Here is a 20973-nt window from a genome sequence, read left to right as displayed (position 1 = left end):
TATTATGTATATTTAACCACAATTTGTTTTTAAAAACACAGTGGTTCTCAAAGTATAGTTCCAAACCAGAAGTAGAAGCTTCACCTAGAAACTTGTTAGAAATGCAAATTCCCAACCTCCACTTCAGAGCTACTAATTCTGAAACTGGAGGTAGGTGTGTCCAGTGATGTGTTTTAACAAGCCACTCAAGCGGCTCGCATGCACACTGAAGTTTGAGAACACACCACTAAATGATTTTGTTTTAATTCTGAGAGCCATAAAAATCTTTTGAAGAGTTTCATAGAATTTTCTCATGCCCTGGTAATTGCATAATTATCTTGGTCAGAAAAAGTCCTCTGGAAATGTTTTGAAGATTAATGTTTTAAGTAGTGTTTCAAAAAAAACAAACATAACATTTAGAGCGCCTGCTGTGTTTCAAGCATTTTGCCAAATGCTCTATCATTTGTTTTTTCCATTCAATCTTCATATTAGCCCTGGTGAAGTAAATAGTACATTAACCACATTTAAAATAAGGAAACAAGCCAAACTCAATTATAGTTTATACTTGCTACCACTAGGTGGCACCGATGGTATGGTTACCAAGACCCAGAAGCTTTCTGGGATTACATATTTAGAAAACTGAAGTGAGGCCTCTTATGAAAGAAATTAGACTGCAGGTAACCACAGATTTTTGCACAAATAGAGTTTTCAACTTCTGGTAGTCCTTAGAATAAGGACTTCTGAAACTCTACTCCTATATAAAATTAATGAAAACACTGTCAAAAGTTCTTAAAATCAATTTTTGCACACCACTAGAAAATACCCAGAGGCTTCTAACAATCCAAGAAAAAGGATTTAGTCATGGTGAGAACAGAAAACCTTGTGGAGTTTAACTGATTCCTATCTCCTCTCAGCTTAACAGTAGCCTTGAAAACTAATAGTCCTGCAGTCACAGTAGCTATGGAAATCAGCAGCCTAGAAGGCACTAAAGAAGGCAGAATGAATCTGGAGTGCTCCCAAACCCCCAGTCCCAGAGAAGTGTTACTATTTTGACCTGACAGTTCCCTGGAAACCCCCCACTCAACAGGGCTGGCTGGCTGGCTGGCTTTCTTTCTTTCTTTCTTTCTTTCTTTCTTTCTTTCTTTCTTTTTTACAAGACTCAGAGCCAATTCAGTGCCAGCAGCTCCCCTGCCCCACAACCCCTACCCTGGAGCAACACACACACACAGTCCTTCAGCAAAGGCTGGCAAACCTATTGGTGGGATGCATTTAAAGAAGTCTCTGTCTAGTTATTGGCTGACCACCAAGTTGACACAGAACATAGACTTCTGTGGCAAAACACAACAAAGAACACAAAGGAATATAGATCAGTGGAACAGAATTGAGAATCAGAAATCCTCACATTTTTGATCAATTGATTTTCTATATTGTGCCAGAACAATCCAACAGGGAAAGAATGGACTTTTCAATAAATGATTCTGGGAAAGCTGCACAGTGACATGCAGAAGATTGAAGTTGGATCCCTCCCTTCCACACACAATGTACCAGTATTAACTCAAAATGAATCACAATCCTGCCCTGGCTGGGTAGCTCAGTTAGGTAGAGTGTCGTTTTGATACACCAAGTTGTAGGTTTGATCCCCAGTCAGGGCACATACAAGAAGCAACCAATGAATGCATAAATAGGTGGAACAACAAAGCAATGTTTCTCTCTCTCTCTTTCTCAAGTCAATAAGTTAAAAAAAAAATTTTAAGACATAATTTTTTTTTAAAGAATCCCAATCCTAAATGTTAATTTAAAGCTAAAACTATAACATTCTTAGAAGATAACATAGGAGTTAACCTTTGTGACCATGTATATGACACCAAAGCTCAAATGGCAAAAGATAAAATGGATAAATTAGCCTTCATCAAAATTAGAAATTTCTATACTTAAAGGACATCATCCAGGTAGTGAAAAGACAACCCATGAAATGGGGGAAAATACATGCAATCATATATCAGATAAGGAACTTATATCCAGAATATATAAAGAACTCTTAACAACTCAATAATAAAAGATAGCCAGTTAAGAAATGAACAAAGGAAGAGAATGAACATTTCTCCAGAGAAGATATACAAATAGCTAATGAGCTTAATAAGATCCTCATTATCATTACTCAGTAGAGAAATACAAATGAAGATACAATGAGATACCACTTCACACCTGCTAGAATGGCTTAAATTTAAAAAAAAATAAAAATAAACATGAGCCAGGATGTGAGAAATTGTAACCCTCATAAATTGCTGATGGAAATATAAAATGCTACAGCCATTTAGAAAACAATTGGGCAGTTCTTCAAGTGATTAACCTTAGCAATTTCACCGCATAGTATATGCCTCAAAGAAATGAAAATAGATGTTCCTTCCAAAACTTATACACAAACATCCATATCAGCATTCTTCATAATAGCCAAAAAGTGGAAACCACCTAAATGTCCATTGACCAATATTTAAGCAAAATCTGGGATAGCTATGCGATGGAATAAAATTTGTCAATGAAAAAAGTCAAGTACATACTGATAAATGCTACAAACATGGATGAACCTTGAAAATTTTCTAGGTGAAAAAAGCCAGGCACAAAGGCTACATATAGTATGATTTCATTTATATAACATATCCAGAATATGCAAATCCATAGAGACAGAAAGTAGATTAGTAGTTTCCTAGGGTTGGGGGGAGGAAAAAACTGACTGCTAATGGATTTGGGGTTTGTTTCTGGGATGATGAAAATCTTCTGAAATTAGATAGTAATGTAGTGATCAGTACACTAGTTTGTGAATATACTGAAAACCACAGAATCATACACTTTTAAAAGTATAAATTTTATGATATGGAGTTAATATAACCATAAAAATGTTCTTTCAAAAATCTTTATGCAAATACAAAAATCTTTATGCAAATACAAACATGCCCATGAGAAGACCACAGTAATATTTATTCTATGGATAAATACAATGCTTTTTTCTTTTTAAAACCCTGTCATTAATATCATTTCAAAGAAGTTGCCCTTTGGTTTTTCTGTTTTTAGATTAGCTGAGTAATTCCACATTCACCATAGCCAGTCCCCACTTATTCTGACTCGTATTTCTGGAGTAAAACGCCTCATTAGTTAAGTCTATATTCAAAAGTTGGTCTAGTGTTTTGTTTTATTTTTGCACTTCCCTCAAGGGACAATGATTAGAATCTGGTGACATGCCCCAGGTAATGACACAGGAGGCTTTGTGAAGGCTCAGCAATACAGTTTCTCTGCCCTTCTTGATTCTGTGGTCAGGAACTGGGGATGAAGGTGTGGGGTCAAGATCTTGCCTCTGTGAAACAGTCCTTGGGTACATAGTCCTTGGGTACATAGTCCTTGGGTACATGCAATCACTCCTTGTGTTTCTGCCAGTCACAGTAAGAAAACAAAACTCTGAAAATCTTTTTGGATGGGATGCCTGAAAAGAAAATAATAATAGAAACTAAAAATGAACTCAGTTTCAGTTAGAGAATCTTAACATTCCCACAGACATTAAAGGAGGGATATTGAGGACACCCTAGGGGAGAAGATGGGTGGGAGAAAACATTCAGGGGCAAAGGTGCTTGTTGGGGTTACAACTAGTAAGCAATTTAATACATTATTTTATACTAAAATAAGCATGCATAGTTATTTTATATAACACAATGCCAATTTTATAGGGATTTTAAGATAAGGCATGGGGCCCTGGCCAGTTTGGCTCAGTGTTTAGCACGTCAGCTCACAGACCAAAGAGTTGTGGATTCGATTCCAGTCAAGGGCACATACCTCAGTTGCAGTTCCATCCCCATCCCTGGTCTGGGTAGTGTGGGAGGCAACCAATCAGTATATCTCTCTCACATCAATATTTCTCTCTCTCCTTCTCATTCTTTGTCTAAAAATCAAAGGAAAAATATCCTCAGATGAGGATTTTTTTAAAAAGATAAGGCATGGAACTTCAAAAACATTTCTAGGTGTATTATTGCCATTGTGGGCTGTGTCCCAAGTCCTCTTTTTTTTATTACTATTATTATTTTTTTTATCCTCACCCGAGGACATTTTTAGTTCAGATAGAGTGGGAGGAAGAGAGAGGAAGGGAAAGAGAGAGAGAGAGAAACATCTATGTGAAAGGGACACATCAAGTAACTGCCTCCTGCACGACACCAACCAGAGCCAGGGATGAACTGCAACCAAGGTACATGCCCTGGGTCGGAATTGAAACTGCAACTCATTGGTCTGCTGGTCAGTGCTCCAACCACTGAGCAAAACCAGCCAGGGCTTTTTTATTATTATATATTGGGATGACATAGGCTAACAGGGTCATATAAGTTTAAAGTGTACTTTACTATGATACATGATCTGTACATTGTATTGTGTACCCACTACCCAAAGTCAGATCACCTTTCATCACCATATATTCGCTCCCCCCATCACCCTTTACTACCCCCCCCTTTCCCTCTGGTAACCACCATACTGTTGTTTGTCTGTGTCTGTGAGTTTCAGTTTTATATCCCACATGAATGAAATCATATGGTTCTTCACTTTTTCTGACTGATTCATTTTACTTAGTATAATATTCTCAAAGGCCATCCGTGTCGCAAATGGCAGTATTTCATCTTTTCTTGTGGCTGAGTAGTATCCATAGTATATATATGTACTACATTTCCTTTATCCAGTCCTCTATCAAAGGACACTTTGATTGTCTCCATGTCTTGGCCATCATGAATAATGCTGTAATGAACATAGGGGTGCATATATCTTTTCGAATAAAGGTTTTTGAATCTGTTGGGATTGATACCCAGAAGAGGGATTGCTGCTGGGTCATACAGTAACTCTATTTTTAATTTTTTGAGGAACTGCCAGACTTTTCTATAGTGGCTGTGCCAGTTTCATTCCCACCAGCAGTGAATGAGGGTTCCTTTTTCTCTACAACCTCTCCAATGCTTGTTATTACCTGGTTTGTTGATAATGGCCATTCTAACGTGTGAGGTGGTATCTCATTGTAGTTTTTATTTGCATTTCCCTAATAGCTAGTGAAGTTGAACATCTTTTCATATATCTGATGGCTGTTTATATGTCTTTTTTTAAAATCTCACCTGAGGATATGTTTATTGATTTTAGAGAGACAGGAAGGGGGAGCGAGAGAAACATTGATTGGTTGCCTCCCATATGCGACCCAACTGAGGATTGAACCAAAACCTAGGTATGTGCCCTGACTGGGAATTGAACTCCAAACCTTTTGGTGTATGGGATGATGCTCCAACCAACTGAGCCATGGGTTGTATGTCTTCTTGGGAGAGTATCTGCTCAGGTCCTTGGCCCATTCTTTAATTGGATTGTTTGTTTGGTGTTGAGTTTTATGAGTTCTTTATATATTTTGTATATTAACCCCTTGTCTGAGCTGTTGTTTGCAAGTAACATCTCCCACTCGGTTGGTTGCCTTTTTGTTTTGTTGTAGGTTTCTTTTTCTGTGCAGAAGCCTTTTAGTTTGATATAGTCCCATTCATTTATTTTTGCCTTTACTTCCCTTGCCTTTAGGGTTAAGTTCATAAAATGTTCTCTACAACCAAGGTCCATAAGTTTAGTACCTATGTTTTCTTCTATGTACTTTATTGTTTCAGATTTTTCTGGTCTTTTCTGGTCTTTTTTTTTTTTATCCTCACTCGAGGACTTTTTTTTTTTTTTATCCTCACCCGAGGACATTTTTCCATTTTTTGTACAGATAGAGTGGGAGGGAGAGAGAGGAAGAAAGAGAGAGGGAAACATCAATGTGAAAGGGACACATCGAGTGGCTGCCACCCGCACAACCAACCAGGGTCGGGGACAAACTGCAACCGAGGTACATGCCCTTAGCGGAAACTGAACCCGGGTCTCTCCGGACTGCAGGCGGACGCTCCAACCGCTGAGCCAAACTGGCCAGGGCTCGAGGACATTTTTTGCATTCATCTTCAGATTGAGCGGGAGGGAGGGAGGGGGAGAGAGAGAGAGAAGAGAGAGAGAGAGAAAGAAATAAACATCAATGTGGAAGAGACACATAGACTGGTTGCCACCCACACAACCCCAACCAGGGCTGGGGGCAAACTGCAACTGAGGTACGTGCCCTCAGCGGGAACTGGACCCAGGTCTCTCTGGTCCGCAGGTCGACACTAACTGCTGAGCAAAGCCGGCCAGGGCTGTTTCAGGTCTAATATTTAAGTCTTTGATCCGTTTTTAATTAATTCTTATAAAAGGGGACCAACTGTAATCTAGTTTCATTTTTTTGCATGTGGCTTTCCAATTCTCCCAGCACTATTTATTAAAGAGGCTTATTTTTCTCCATTGTGTGTTTTTGGCTCCTTTGTCAAAAATTATTTGTCCGTATACCTGTGGTTTTATTTCTGGGCTCTCCATTCTGTTCCATCTGTCTGTGTGTCTGTTCTTCTGCCAATGCCATGATGTTTTGATTATCATAGTTTTGTAGTATAATTTGAAGTCAGTGTGATACTTTCAGCTTCGCTCTTTTTTCTCAGGATTGCTTTTGCTATTTGGGGTCTTTTGTGGTTCCATACAAATCTGGATTTTTTTTTTGTTCTTTTTTTAAAAAAATGACATTGGGCCCTGGCCGGTTTGGCTCAGCGGTTAGAGCGTCGGCCTGCGGTCCTGAGAGACCCGGGTTCGGTTCCCGCTAAGGGCGCGTACCTCGGTTGCAGTTTGTCCCCGGCCCTGGTTGGTTGTGCGGGTGGCAGCCACTCGATGTGCCCCTTCACATCGATGTTTCTCTCTCTATATCTGTTCCTCTCTCTCCCTCCTGCTCTACCTGAACAAAAAATGGAAAAATGTCCTCGGGTGAGGATAAAAAAATAAATAAATAAAATAAAAAAATGACATTGGGCCTGACCAGTGTGGCTCAGTAGTTGAGCATCGACCCATGAAGTCGCTGGTTCAAGTTCTGGTCAGGGCACATGCCCAGGTTGTGAGCCAAATCCCTGGTGGGGGGGCATGCAGGTGGCAGCCAATTGATGTTCTCTCTCATTGATGTTTCTGTCTCTCTCCCTCTCCCTTCCTCTGTCTCTAAAATCAATCAATCAATAATTTAAAAATTAAAAATGACATTGGCATTAAATCTGTATATTGCTTTGGGTAATATGACCATTTTAACTATGTTGGTTCTTATAATCCATGAACACAGTATCTTTCCATTTCATTGTATCTTTTTGAATCTCTTTAATAATGCTTTGTAATTTTTAGTATATAGGTCCTTCACATCCTTTGTTAAGTTCATTCCTAGGTATTTTATTTTTTTTGGCTACAATTGCAAAAGGAATTGTTTTCATTTCTTTTTCAGAAATTTTATTGTTAGTATATAGGAGAAAAGTGGATTTTTGTACATTGATTTATATCTTGCAACTTTATTGATTGCTTCTGATAGTTTTTTGGTAGAGTCTTTAGGGTTTTCTGTTTACAGAATCATGTCATCTGTGAAGAGTGATATTTTTACTTCTTCCTTCCCAATATGGATGCCTTTTATTCCTTTCTCTTATGAGGACTAGGACTTCCTAGTCCTAGGAAGTCCTAATTGTTCTGGCTAGTTCTTCCAGAATTATATGTTGAATAAGAGTGGTGAGAGTGAGCAATCTTGACTTGTTTCTGATTTTAGAGAGAAATATTTCAGTTTTTCACCATTGAGTATATCTGATACTGGCTGAGGGTTTGTCATATATGACGTTTATTATGTTGAAGTACTTTCTATACCCATTTTATTGAGTGATTTGATCATAAATGGATGTGTGTCTTATCAAATACTTTTTCTGCATCTAATAGTAAGATCATATGACTTTTATCCGTTGTTTTGTTAATGTAGTGTATTACATTGACTGATTTGTATATGTTGAACCATCCTTGTGCCCCTGGAATGACCCAACTTGATCATGATGTACTATTTTTTTAATGTATTGTTGTATTCAATTTGCTCATGTTTTATTTAGGACTTTTACATCTATATTCATCATAAATATTTGGAATCAGGGTTATGTTGGCCTCGTAAAATGTGTTAGGGTATACTGCCTCTTCTTCAACTTTTTAGAAGGGATAGAAAAGGACTGGCGTCATCTGCTTTGAATGTTTGGTAGAATTCACTAGTGAAGTCATATGGTCCTGGACTTTTATTTTTTGGGAGGTTGGTGATGGTTGTTTCAGTTTCCTCACTGTTTATCAGTCTAGATTTTCCATTTCTTCTGGGTTATTAAATTTGATGGTATATAGTCTTTCTTTTTTTTTTTCTTTTTATCCTCACCCGAGGACATTTTTCCATTTTTTGTTCAGGTAGAGTGGGAGGGAGAGAGAGAGAGAGAAACATCGACGTGAAAGGAACACATCAAGAGGCTGCCACCCGCACAACCGACCAGGGCCGGGGACAAACTGCAGCCGAGGTACGCGCCCTTAGCGGGAACCGAACCCGTGTCTCTCAGGACCGCAGGCCGACACTCTAACCGCTGAGCCAAACCGGCCAGGGCGGTATATAGTCTTTCATAGTATTCTAGTATGATCCTTTGTACATCTGTGATAACTTCTCTTTCATTTCTGATTTTGTTTATATGAGTCTTTTCTCTTTTTTCTTTAGTGAATCTAGCCAGGGGTTTGTCAATTTTATTAATCTTTTCAAAGAACCGGCTCTTTGTTATATTAATTTTTTTGTATGGTCTTTTTTTTCTCTATTTTATTCAATTCTGCTCTAATTTTTATTTTCTTTCTTCTTACTTTGGGTTGCTTTTGTTCTTTTTCTAGTTCTTTAAGATGTAATGTTATGTTGTTTACTTGGGATTTCTTGTTTATTGAGATAGGCCTGTAATGATATAAACATCCCTCTTATTACTGCTTTTGCTGAATCCCAGAAGTTTTGATATGTTGTATTGCCATTCTCATTTGTCTCCATATATCTTTTGATCTCACCTTTTATTTCTTTTCAACCCAGTCATTTTTTAGTAGTATGTTGTTTAATCTCCACATATTTGTGGGTTTCTTTACTTTTTGCAGTTGATTTCTAATCTCAGAGCATGGTGGTCAGAGAATATGCTTGGTATCATTTCAATCTTCTTGAATTTGTTGAGGCTAGTTTTGTGACCCAACATGTGGTCTGTCCTTGAGAATGTTCCAAGTGTACTGGATAAGAATGTATAATCTGATGTTCTGGGATGAAGGACTCTGCAGATGTCAGTTATTTCCATTTCGTCTCGTGTCATTGAAGGTCGATATTTCTTTGTTGATTTTCTGTTTGGATAATCTGTCTAGAGCTGTCAACAGAGTATTAAGGTCCCCAACTATGATTGTGTTTTGGTCTGTTTCTCCCCTTAGTTCTGTGAGCAGTTGCTTTATATATTTCAATTTCCTGGTTGGGTACATTTATGTTAAGAAGTGTTATGTCTTCTTGATGTAGTTTGACTCTTGTTACCTTTTTAATCTTGAAATCTATTTTGTCAGATATAAGTATGGCTATACCTGATTTTTTGTACATGTTATTTGCTTGGAGAATCATTTTCCACCCTTTTTGTGTGTGTGCAATTTTTATTATTTTTGTTACAGATGTTTCTCCTTTTTCTCCGTAGACATCCTCCTCCTGATCCCAGCCCCCCTCATTTTCCATCCTTTCATTTTGAATCTACCTTTGTCTTTACAACTTAGATGTGTCTCCTGAAAGCAGCGTGTGGTTAGGTTTTGTTTTTATTCCAATCTGCTACTCTTTGGCTCTTTATTCGTGAATTCAGTCCATTTCCATTTAGGGTGATTATTGATGTATGAGGATTTCTTATACCCAGTTTATCTTTTGTTTTCTGGTAGCGCTGTGCCTCCACTGGTTCTTTTCCTTTATGTTTCTGTCTTTTGTTTTTGTTTGGTGGCATTCCATACTTCTTTACTCTGTTTCCTGTTTTTGTATGCTAAGTGTCTCAGGTTTGGTTTTTTGGGGTGTGGTTACCATTAGATTTATGAATAGAAGATTTCATATATACAGTAGTCCTTTTTCCTTTGAATGCATCTCACTTCCATCCTCCTTTGCTAGTGCAGACCTTTTCCCCTCCTCTTTTCTCTTTGTTGTCACAAATTATCCCTGTTTATGCTGTAAGTTTGTTGGTAATCTTACTCATAGATTTATGACCTTATGTTCTTTGTTTCAGGTAGCATAACCCCTTTGAGTATTTCCTGCAATGGAGGTCTTCCAGTGATGAATTCCCTCAGTCTTCTGTATGTCTGAAAAGTCTTATTTCTCCTTCATATTTAAAGGATAACTTTCCTGGATATATTGTTCTTGGGGAGGAATTTCTCTCTTTCAGTAGTTTGAATATTTTGTGCCACTGAGTTCTGGCTTGTAGAATTTCTGCTGAGGAGCCTGATAATAACCTTAATGGGCTTTCCTTTATTTTCCTTTTCTTTTTGTCCTGGCTGCTTTTAGAATCCTTTATTTGTCATTAATTTTTGACAGTTTTACTACAATGTGCCTTGGAGAAGGCCTCTTTGGATTGAGGTAATTAGGTGTTCAGTTTCCTTCTTGGATTTGAGGATCTAGTTTTTTCCATAGGTTTGGGAAGTTCTCATCAACTGTTTGTTTAAATAGGCTGTCTGCTTCCTTCTCCCTCACTTTTTTTCCTTCTTTGTTAATCCTCACCTGAGGAGTTTTTTTTTCTTAGAGAGAGTGGGAGGGAGGGGAGAAGGGAGAGAGAAAAACATTGATGTGAGAAAGACACATCAATCGGTTGCCTCCCTCATGACCCCAACCAGGGCCTGGGATTGAACCCAGATACGTGCCCTTGACCGGAATCGTGCCATGACCCTTTGGTCCACGGGCCAACACTCTAACCACTGAGCAGAACTGGCCAGGGCTCCTCTACTTCTTGTATGCCCATTCTTTTATTACTCTGACGGAATCAGATACTTCTCATAGAGTTCTTTTTTTTTTTAAATCCTCACCCAAAGATATTTTTGTATTTCTCTTCAGACAGAGTGGGAGAGAGAGAGGAGAGAAAGGGAGAGAGGTAGATAAACAACTATGGGACAGGGACACATCAACTGGTTGCCTCCCACATGACCCCAAGTAGGGCCCGGGATGAATCGCAACCGAGGCCAGCACTTGTAGAGTTCTTTTATTTATTTATTTTTATATTCAGATCTTTCTCTTCTTCCCTTTGCATCATTTCTAGATTTCTATCTCCAATCTTACTGACCCTTTAATTCATTTGGTTTGGTCTGTTTCCTATGCTCACTGGTTCATTTGTCATCTCTTTTATTGAATTCTTCATCTCCAGGATTTCTGTTTGTTTATTTTTTAAAGTTTCTATCTCTAGTGAAGTACTTGTTTAAGTTTTCTGAGCTCACTAAATTGCCTGTCTGTATTTTCTCATATCTTACTGAGTATTTTCAGAACTGCAATCTTGAATTCTCTGTTGCTTATGTCACATATTTCCATGTCTTTAAGTTTGTTTTCTGAAGATTTTTCATTTTCTTTCTGAGCTGCCTCACTACTTTGCTACCTTGATTATTCTTGGTATTTGATGTATTCCTTCTCTATATAGGCATCAGTGTGTGAATGGCACTTATTGAGCAGATTAACATGAAGAGGTCTTTCTTTTCTTTCCAGTAGTGAACTGAATCACAAGGTTGTTTTTTTTTTTAGCTCTGTAAGATCCCAACCCTGTCTTCTACAGTCTTAGTGGTCAGTGTAGTAGCTTGTGATTCGTTGGGGTGGAGGTGGGCTGGAGGATCCATTCAGGTTCTTGGTTGTTTTGCTCTCCCTGTACTGGCAACTTCGGTCCTCCACTGGGGTACCCCCTGTATCAGGCCCTGGGACCAGTTAGAGAGTGAACTCTCTTGGACTCACAGTTAATGTGCTGTACAACCTGACACCACAGGCAAAGGGAGGCAGTCTCTGGGAAGTTCAGGGAAGGCTGCCAGGCTTTGTGGCTTTGTTTTTCTGTCTCAGTTGCCCACCACCTAACAACCAGAGCCACTCTCCCACTCAACCTTGCTGTTTCCTTACCCAAGTCTCTGCTCAGCCGCAGCTAGTGTGGCTCACTCCTGCAGGAATGCTCACCAAGTCTCTCTTTCACTGAAGGGGGTGTCAGCGACACCAGATTCCTCCCCTCTTTGGCTGAGCCCTGCCGTGAGCTCCTGGCTGCCAGGTTGCATTCCTGGCTCATATCAGCCCAACTCCATTTTCACCTCCTCATTTTGCTCCACTTGTCCGCCTTTGGATGTTTCAGTGTATGAATCTCTCAGGCGTATTTGTGCATTGAGCAGGGAATCTTTTGTTGAAATAGAGCCATTCAAGTTGCTGAAACTTCAAAGGGAGAGACCAAGGGGATCTAATGCCTCTGTTCCTCTAACATCACTAGTAATGTCTTTTAAATTGTTATGTTTAAAAGTTTCTTTAACAGCAAGGAAACAAATGTGAGGAAATCCTGTTTCTCACCAGCATTGGAAGGTCCACCTCTGTAACCATATTTTACTCTTATTCCCTCCAAACTCTGAAGCTATAAAGACACCCAAGAAGGAGTATGGAACTTCAAAGGTACAGACTGTCCATTAACATATAGACTTTAAAAACTTGACCTTTCCTGTGAGCTTTAAACTACTAAGCTGTGAGGACACACTCTTATTCATTAAAGGCAAGTCTTGGGCATTTCTTAGCATTCTTTTTGGTCATGTAGTGTCTGGACCCTAGTCAAATTTATCACTGGTGCCTCTCTAGCTTTCCTGTTCCATTCTTCTTCATAGTGCACCCTTCCTTCCATGTCCTGAGACCCTAAGGCTCTTATCCTAAACCAGCCCTGGTCTCCGGTATCACGACCTCCTTACTCAGAAGTATTCCCCCTTTTCCCACCCTCATCAAAACTGTTTCTGGCTATCTGCTCTCTCTGCTTGGAATTCTGATTATCAACTGATTAAAACTTTTTATGCTAACGCTGATAGTAAAAGTCACTAACAAACTAAGTTTTTAAGCATATATTTGTTTTAAGAATTAATATATTTCCTAGCTTTGTTCACTAAAAAGGCTTGGAAGCAATAACAAACCCAGTAACAGTGAGCTTCCCTCCTTAAGGCATCTCTAAAAACATTTCCTCTTTAAAGGGACCAAAGCACCTTAGAGACAGGAAGCATCAAAGTGAGTCTGGAACATTTTGTCAGGAAGTAGGAGAGCTATCAATGATCACGGAGTACTTGCTGAAAGGACTCAGAGCCCATTTAGAAGAGTTCCCAATGACCTAAGATGGGGGGTGTGGTATCTGAGCATCAAAAGAAAACTAACAGAAGTGGACTGGAGCACATCACGTGTTAAAATACAAGAGTTCCTTATGATACTTTTAAACAAAGGTCACCTGTGGCAGTTGCAAGGAAACCATGTCATTACTTTAAAAACTGGCAAATAAAGGGAAAGAATTAGGCATTTTTCCACATTTCCTGTATAACTTTTACCTTAGGATAGCCAACTAGTCAATGTGGAAAAGAATACTACCATTTTGCAATTCCTCTTGAAGCAACAGATCTAGCTAACATTAGATGAGCCCGGTTGTGGTTCAGATGGTTGAGCATTGTACTGTGCACTGAAGGGTTGTGGGTTCAATCCTCAGCAACCAATCATTGTTTCTCTCTCTCTCTCTCTCTCTCTCTCTCTCTCTCTCTCTCTCTCTCTCTCCTCCTTTCTCTCTCTAGGCATCTCCTTGGGTGAGGATTAAAAAAAACAAAACATTAGCCCTGGCTGGCAGTTAGAGCCTGCAACATAGGCATGTGCCCTGACCAGGAATTGAACTGGTGACCTCTCGGTACATGGGGCAATGCTCAGTCAACTGAGCTACACCAGCCAAGCTATATAATACAGTTTTATATAATTATATATGTGTGTGTGTGTATAGTTTTAAAATTATACATAACTCATGACTACAACCAAAGTTGAAATTTTTAAAAATTGATTTCAGAGAGCGGAAGGGAGAAGGAGACATCAATGTACAAGAGAAACATCCATTGGTTGCCTCCTGCACAGAGATCGAACCTGCCACCTTCTGGTATACAGACAACACTCCAACCAACTGAGCCACACTGGCCAGGGCTAAAGTTGATTTTTTTTGTTGTTATTGTTGTTGTTGTTGTTGTTGTTGTTGTTGTTAATACTCACCGAGGATATTTTTCCATTGATTTTTAGATAGAGTGGAAGGGAAGGGGTGGAGGTAGGGAGGAGAAACATTGATGTGAAAGAGACACATCGATTGGCTGTCTCCCGAACCACCCCGACCAGGGCCCAGGATTGAACCTGCAACCTAGGTACATGCCCTTGACCGGGAATCAAACCCGAGACCCTTTGGTCCATGGGCCAACGCTCTAACCACCAAGCCAAAACAGCCAGGCTGAAGTTGATTTTTGATTGGGAATTGAAGCTTGGAAGGAACTAAGCTTTCTAGCGCCCCTTGCCATTACAGCTTCCTACCCAGAGTTGACCACAATAGTATTGGCAACTTGGTGTCTTGGTTTATGGTGTCTGGGAGTTTGCTAATCTATACCTAAACAGCCAAGTGCCATAATACATAATATTTCCACCAGAACCATTATTGTTACGAAAAGACCTGTGAGGAGTACTTTCATAAAACTTATAGCTGGTAAAAGGTTTGTTATAAATTCCTAATTTTCCAATGAGGAGCACATGTATATTTTAAAACAACAACAAGCATAGCACCCCTAAACATAGTATATGTATCTTATAGAGAGAGAGAGTGTAGCATATTCATTTTCTAAATGAGTTAATTTTGTTAAGTGAAATATATACCTTGCAGGCATTTCTTTTTTAAAACATTAGATTTTCTTTCTCTGAAACATTTTTCTCTCTGTTCTAGGAAATTGTTTTAGGTTATGTGAAAGAGATGCTTCCTCCTCTCTAAGGCTTACCAGAAACCCTGATTTGAAGAGGATAAATGGATTTTGTACCAAACCACAGGAAAGTCCAAAAGCTCCATCCCGTAAGTTTTTTTTAATCCTCACCCAAAGATAATTTCCCATTTATCTTCAGATAGAATGGGAGGGAAGGAGAGAGGGAGAGAGAGAGAAACATCAATGTGAAAGAGACACATCGATTGGTTGCCTCCCACACGACACCAACCACGGCTGGGAACCAAACCACAACTGAGGTATGTGCCCTTGGCCAGAATCAAACCCACAACTCTTTGGTCCACGGGTGGACACTCTAACTGCTGAGCCAAACCAGCCAGGTCCATAAGTTTTTATTATTTTTTCTAATCATGAGCTAGGCAGCTCCCGAAGAGTAGGACTATTTGGAATCAAAAGAACCTTGGTCACTACATAATACCCAGTCGTGTAGTTCAGGCCTCCCAAATTGTACTGACATTGGCTGTGCTCACAGGTAGCAATGATTTCTTCATTTTCCTCTTTGTCATGTTTATTTCTTGCCTCAAAGATTAGACTGTCACTTTTTGTAGGAGAATAGATTCATAAAGTAAATAGTAGTCTAGAAATTATCTTTTAAGGAATCCCAAAGATGAACCAAATCAAGAAATGATGATTTGGGTAAAATATAACCTGGGATAAGCTCTGGCTTGGGTATTAACTTCAGCCACATTTAGTCCTGTCTCTTCCTCAAACCTCTCACCGTCACCACTGCAGGAAGAAGGAGTATACTTTTATACTGTAGAGGCCTAAGAACTATTTGCTTGTTGCTTCTTCATGGGAGTACACTCAGGCCAGGCAGGTCTTGGTGAGTGGAAAGGAACCATCCTCAAAATATATTTATCAAGAGCTTAAAAATGTTTATACTCTCCGACCTGGTATTTCAATTCTGGGCAACTGTCCTAGAATTGAAAATTCCACATGTGGGAAAAGCTTTGAGTGTAAAGATGTGTCCATTTTTTATATGTAATAGGAAAATGAGAAATAAGTCCAAATGTCAAATAATCAAGGAATGATTAATTATGTGTGTCGGATCTACTTGATGAGATTATGCAGCAGTTGGAAATGGTGCTTGTAAATACTATGTACTAGCATGGAAGATGTTATAATGTCAATGAATAAAGCAGGATAAAAAAAATTTTTTTTAATCCTCACCCAAGGACTCTTTTTTTTTTTTTGCATTTATCTTCAGATAGAACAGGAAGGGTAGAGTGAGGGAGAGAGAGAGAGAGAAATATCCATGTGAGAGAGACACGTGGAGTGGTTGCCACCCACACAACCCCGACCGGGGCTGGGGACAAACTGCAACCGACGTAGCAGGAACCGAACCTGGGACCCTCTGGTCAACAGGCCAATGCTCCAACTGCTGAGCCAAATTGGCCAGGGCCAGGATACAAAATTTTATATCGTGTGTAACATAAACAGATATAACATAAACATATACATAAAGATAAACATATACATACATAATTATGGAGGATAAGACTTCAGAAACACATCAAAATAAAAATATAGGGATTGTGCTATGACAAGAAAATTAGGGATGGTTTTTATCTTTTTCTTGTATCTGTACTTTCTGAATTGTCTTTAATGAATATATAATATTTAAAATGAGAAGGAAAATTACTATCGCGAGAGTTGTGCCAAGTGCTGGAAGTTTTAGATAAAACTACAGCAGTACTATTTCTGTACTTCTAAATCTCTTTTCTTACCTTTGGTTCTTTGAATGTTTTTCCTATTGACTTTCCTGTTCTTTTGCTGTTGCCTTTTGATTAAGTGACAGGAACAGCATAAACAAAGGTGTAGAGGTGGGAGTGAATGTGACATGTAGGTAATAGTCAAGGAGAAGGTCTGTCTGCAAGAGAGATATAGTCAGTACATGGGATTTGAATGAGATTATCTCCATGGTCCCTTCTAACCTTGACACTATTTGATTCCCAAACCTTTTCTGCTCCTTATCTTCGGTGACTTCCCCTTTCTTTAGAAGACTTTTTCTACAGTCTGTGGCTTTATACTTTTCTTATTCATCTGCCTTTTTGGCCACTCCATTTTTTCCTGTCCCTTTTCTTGGGCCATGCTCAAGGCTTATCCCTTGGCTGCCTCCTTCTCTTCTCGATCACCAGTCATCTCTACTCCTGACTTACTAATGAAACCTACTCAGGTGGCATAAATTTAGACCCAGTAAATAAAAAATGGCACAGATAGCATTTTTTGTTCTTTTTTTTTTTCTTTACTGATAGGGAGAGGTAGAGAGAGAGAGAAATATTAATGAAAGAGAACATTGATCGGCCACCTCCTGCATGCCCCTCCTGGGGACTGGGCCCACAACCTGGGCATGTGCCCTGACCAGGAAATGAACTGGCAACCTCTTGGGTGCATGGGTCGACGCTCAACCACTGAGCCATACCAGCTGGGCAATATTTTTGTTCTTGCTGCTAAATTTCAGTTATAATTTCACATAAGTAAGGTATCTCGTCTTGTTTTCCTTATAGACACTTACAGCCACAGAGTGCCATTACACAAACCTACGGATTGGGAGAAAAAGATCCTGATATGGGCAGGTCGCTTCAAAAAGGAAGATGAAATCCCAGAGACTGTCTCGTGAGTGCTCAACCTAGGGTTGTAAGCAGCTTTAGTGTTTCTCACTAATCTGTTTTAAAGGAAAAGCAGTTCTTCTGAGTGTGACTATTTAAATCCTTTCAACCAAATTTTAAAACAGTTTTCACTTCTCTAAATGTTTCTTCTTGATCAAGTATCTGGAATAAAAAGTGCTCAATCTGTCTTACATTGACATGTCATGTAGTACCTAGTGAGCAGCAGACTCTCAAGTCAGCTGAATTGACTTCTCCTAGCTACAGGAATGTGACTAAACAGTGATGTTCACTCTTTTTAGGTTGTTTTAATCTGGGTGAATCAGTTATGTTCCAGTCACAATAACTGTATTCTATACGATTCACTCAAGTGTTTAGACATAGGCATAAAAATATTTAAAAGCAACATATTCTCTGTCTGGGATCCAGGAAAGAGTGCCTCCTGCCACCAACTTCCTTAAATGCAGCTCTGGCTGGGATCATGGGACTTTTTCAGAGTCTGTAGATGATGAGTAAGATTCCTCCAGGGTTTCTCAACCTCAGAACTGTTGACATTTTGGACCAGATGTTTTTTGTTGTTGGGGCTATCTTGTGCATTATAGGATGTTTAGCAGCATCCCTGGCCTCTTCATCTCATATATGTCCCAGTAGCACTCATTAATGGTGATCAAAAAGTCTCCCGATAGTGTCAAAGGTTCTGGGGGGGGGGGGGGCGCAAAATCACCCCCCATTGAGAACCACTGTTCCACTGATTGGTTTGCATCTTGGCCAACAGAGATTCTGAGAAGTAGATGCCATCTCCCCTGTGGGGCATCATCCTGTTCAGAGACAGGACTTGGGACAAAGTTCCTAGATGTTCCCTTCTAGCAAGAAAACTATTCATGCACCTATCTTCTGGTTTCTGGTTTCAAGTCATGACTGCAAAAGATCTGCGTTCATTCAGGGTATATTTTTCCAGGAAGATAAGTAGTATTTGCCTTCTGTTTACAACAGCTTTTAAAAAAAGAGCCCTCTGCTTCTAAATGTCAAATTAAATAGCACATTATTTTCAGCAGGAAAAATTATTTCATCACGAAAGCCCTGGTTCTTCTTTGCTCAAGTGACAATGTACCCTCCTGGGAAATATCAGTAACATCAATTTCTTGTCCGGCCAGTGTGGCTCAGTGGTTGAGCGTCTACCCATGCACCAAAAGGTTGCCAGTTCGATTCCCAGTCAGGACACATGCCCAGGTTGTGGGCCTGATCCCCAGTGTGGGACATGCAGAAGGCAGCCAGTCGATGTTCTCTCTCATCGATGTTTCTGTCTCTCTCTCCCTCTCACTTCCTTTCTCTCTAAAATCAATAAAGGAAACAATTTTTTAAAATAAATAAATAACATCAATTTCTTGCCTGTCCCAATTTTGTCCTAAAAATCCCAGCAGAAAACAAGCTGGTATATACCCTTGGCCCTAACAGGTGCCATATAGACTTTGCTATGGAACACCTTCCTTAGTTGGCCTTGTAGGTGGTTCCCAGATTCCCTGAAGCCTAAAGAACTACCTAGTTCTTTAGGGTGACTCTAGTGAATCACCCTAGAAGGAAGGCCTTTTTCTGAGCCTGGGCAACCGTTTATCCTTGTGCTCATAGTTCTGAACTGGCACTGCTTAACTTGCCCATTGGAATTGCTCCCTGTATAGAGGGCAACATCACAACCTTATTTATATGCATTTTTCTCTTTTTTTCATCCTCACCCGAGGACATTTTCCCATTTTTTATTCAGATAGAGTGGGAGGGAGAGAGAGGGAGAGGGAGAGAGAGAGAGAGAGAGAGAGAGAGAGAGAGAGAGAGAGAGAGAGAGACATAGACATCAATGTGAAAGGTGCACATCAAGTGGCTGCACCCGCACAACCCAACCCGGGCCAGGGACAAACTGCAACCAAGATACGTGCCCCTAGCGGGAACCGAACCTGGGTCTCTCTGGACCGCAGGTCAACACTCTTAACTGCTGAGCCAAATCACCCAGGGCGCATTTTACTTTTTAAATGTTCTCTCAAATGTAAACTGTGTCACTTTTCATGAGGATCACAGCACATCAGTTGGAAATACCAATTTACATAGGTAGTCAGTTTGTGGTTGGTGTGATCTGAGATGCTCTTAATAAAGCAACTCACTGTCCTCAGCAGTTGTCCCTAGTTCCTCCCACCTGCAGGCCCAGTTTCCATGCCTGGCGAATTCCATGTATATTGCTGTTCAGTGGGTCCCAGTTCTTACATCACAGTGTATATGCTTTCAGGGTACTCCTCCTACCACCTGCAACATCCCAGAGCCTCTGCTTCCTTCCAAGCATTTTTGTTTTAAGATTTTTTATTGATTTTTAGAGAGAGAAACATCAATCAGCTGCCTCCTACATGCCCCTACTGGGGATCAAGCCTGCAGACCCGGGCGTATGCCCTGACCAGGAATCAAACCACAGCCTTTAAGTGCATAGGACAACATCCAACCAAGCCACAGAGGCCAGGGTCCAAATATTTTTAAAGTACATTTCCCCCCTTTATTTCCAATGTAATTCGTGTTCATAATCTGGGAGTGGAGGAGAACTTAACACTTTAATCCCATCTTCTAAAGATGATAACTTCCTATTGATACCCCACTGAATAGTCCAGTTCTCTATCCTGGGCCCATTAGGACTCCACATGCTCTCCCCTGAAGCTCTACCAGACACCCAGAGAATAGAACTTGGATCCACTGCCCTGCTGCAGAATCATCAAGGTGGAAGGGCCTTTGCTTCAGACTTTCTTGTTTGGCCTCTCAGCTTTGATACAAAAATGATAATCCAACCCTCAACTTGCTGTTAAGGTACATTGGTCTATATTCAGTGGACAGGCTAGAAGAGGCACTTGCAAAAGAGCTCAAGTTCACGGTCACTCAATTTTAACACACTAGTTAAAGATAAGCATTAAGGGAGTATTGCTTAAAGGGTCTTTCTGCTGATCCAGATATTTTTAAATCTATTCCTGGTTCAAGGCAGAGAACAGAATGCTGGGTATTAAAAGAAAATTCCCTAACTCTCTCCTGTGTTTGTTTTCTTCTGAATTGTGCTTTGTGTTAAAACTTATGCTCATTGTAGTATGTATCTGTTGTCAGGAGGTTGTTCAGATAATCATTGTATCACATAATATCCTCTTGAGAACCTCAAGGAGAAACAGCTACTGGTTCCACTGTTAGCATTGGCTACTCATGTGAAACTTCAGAGCCAAAATCAGAGCCCACCATAGCAAGCGTAGATTAACATGCCTTGCCTTTGGGGGTTGGGGGAGGAAAGTGGGCTTTGTTCCTGGCTTCACTTTCTATCTTTTCACTTTCTTCTCCTCTTTTTCTACTTTAAATTTGTGCTAGCTACTGTATTTTATATATAAAGTGAGTTGTGAAAATGCCCCATCTTCCCCAAAGTCCTACAAGATTTCCAGGCCTTACC

The 20973-nt window shown here is 39.9% G+C and overlaps 1 protein-coding gene across 1 annotated transcript in view; it reads left to right on the top strand.

The window, feature by feature from the left end:
- FAM162A (family with sequence similarity 162 member A) overlaps positions 1–20973 on the top strand; it is a 39951-nt gene that overhangs the window by 14732 nt on the left and 4246 nt on the right. The window contains exons 2-3 of the mRNA XM_036243868.1: positions 14862–14984; positions 17421–17529. Of these exons, the coding sequence (XP_036099761.1) occupies positions 14862–14984; positions 17421–17529 (232 nt within the window). The remainder of the gene's footprint in view (positions 1–14861; positions 14985–17420; positions 17530–20973) is intronic.

This window comes from Molossus molossus, unplaced genomic scaffold (genome assembly GCF_014108415.1).
Source record: "Molossus molossus isolate mMolMol1 unplaced genomic scaffold, mMolMol1.p scaffold_m16_p_5, whole genome shotgun sequence".
Taxonomy (NCBI): Eukaryota; Metazoa; Chordata; class Mammalia; order Chiroptera; family Molossidae; genus Molossus; species Molossus molossus.
Note: the sequence above shows the minus strand (reverse complement) of the source record. Positions and strands in the feature narration are given on the sequence as shown.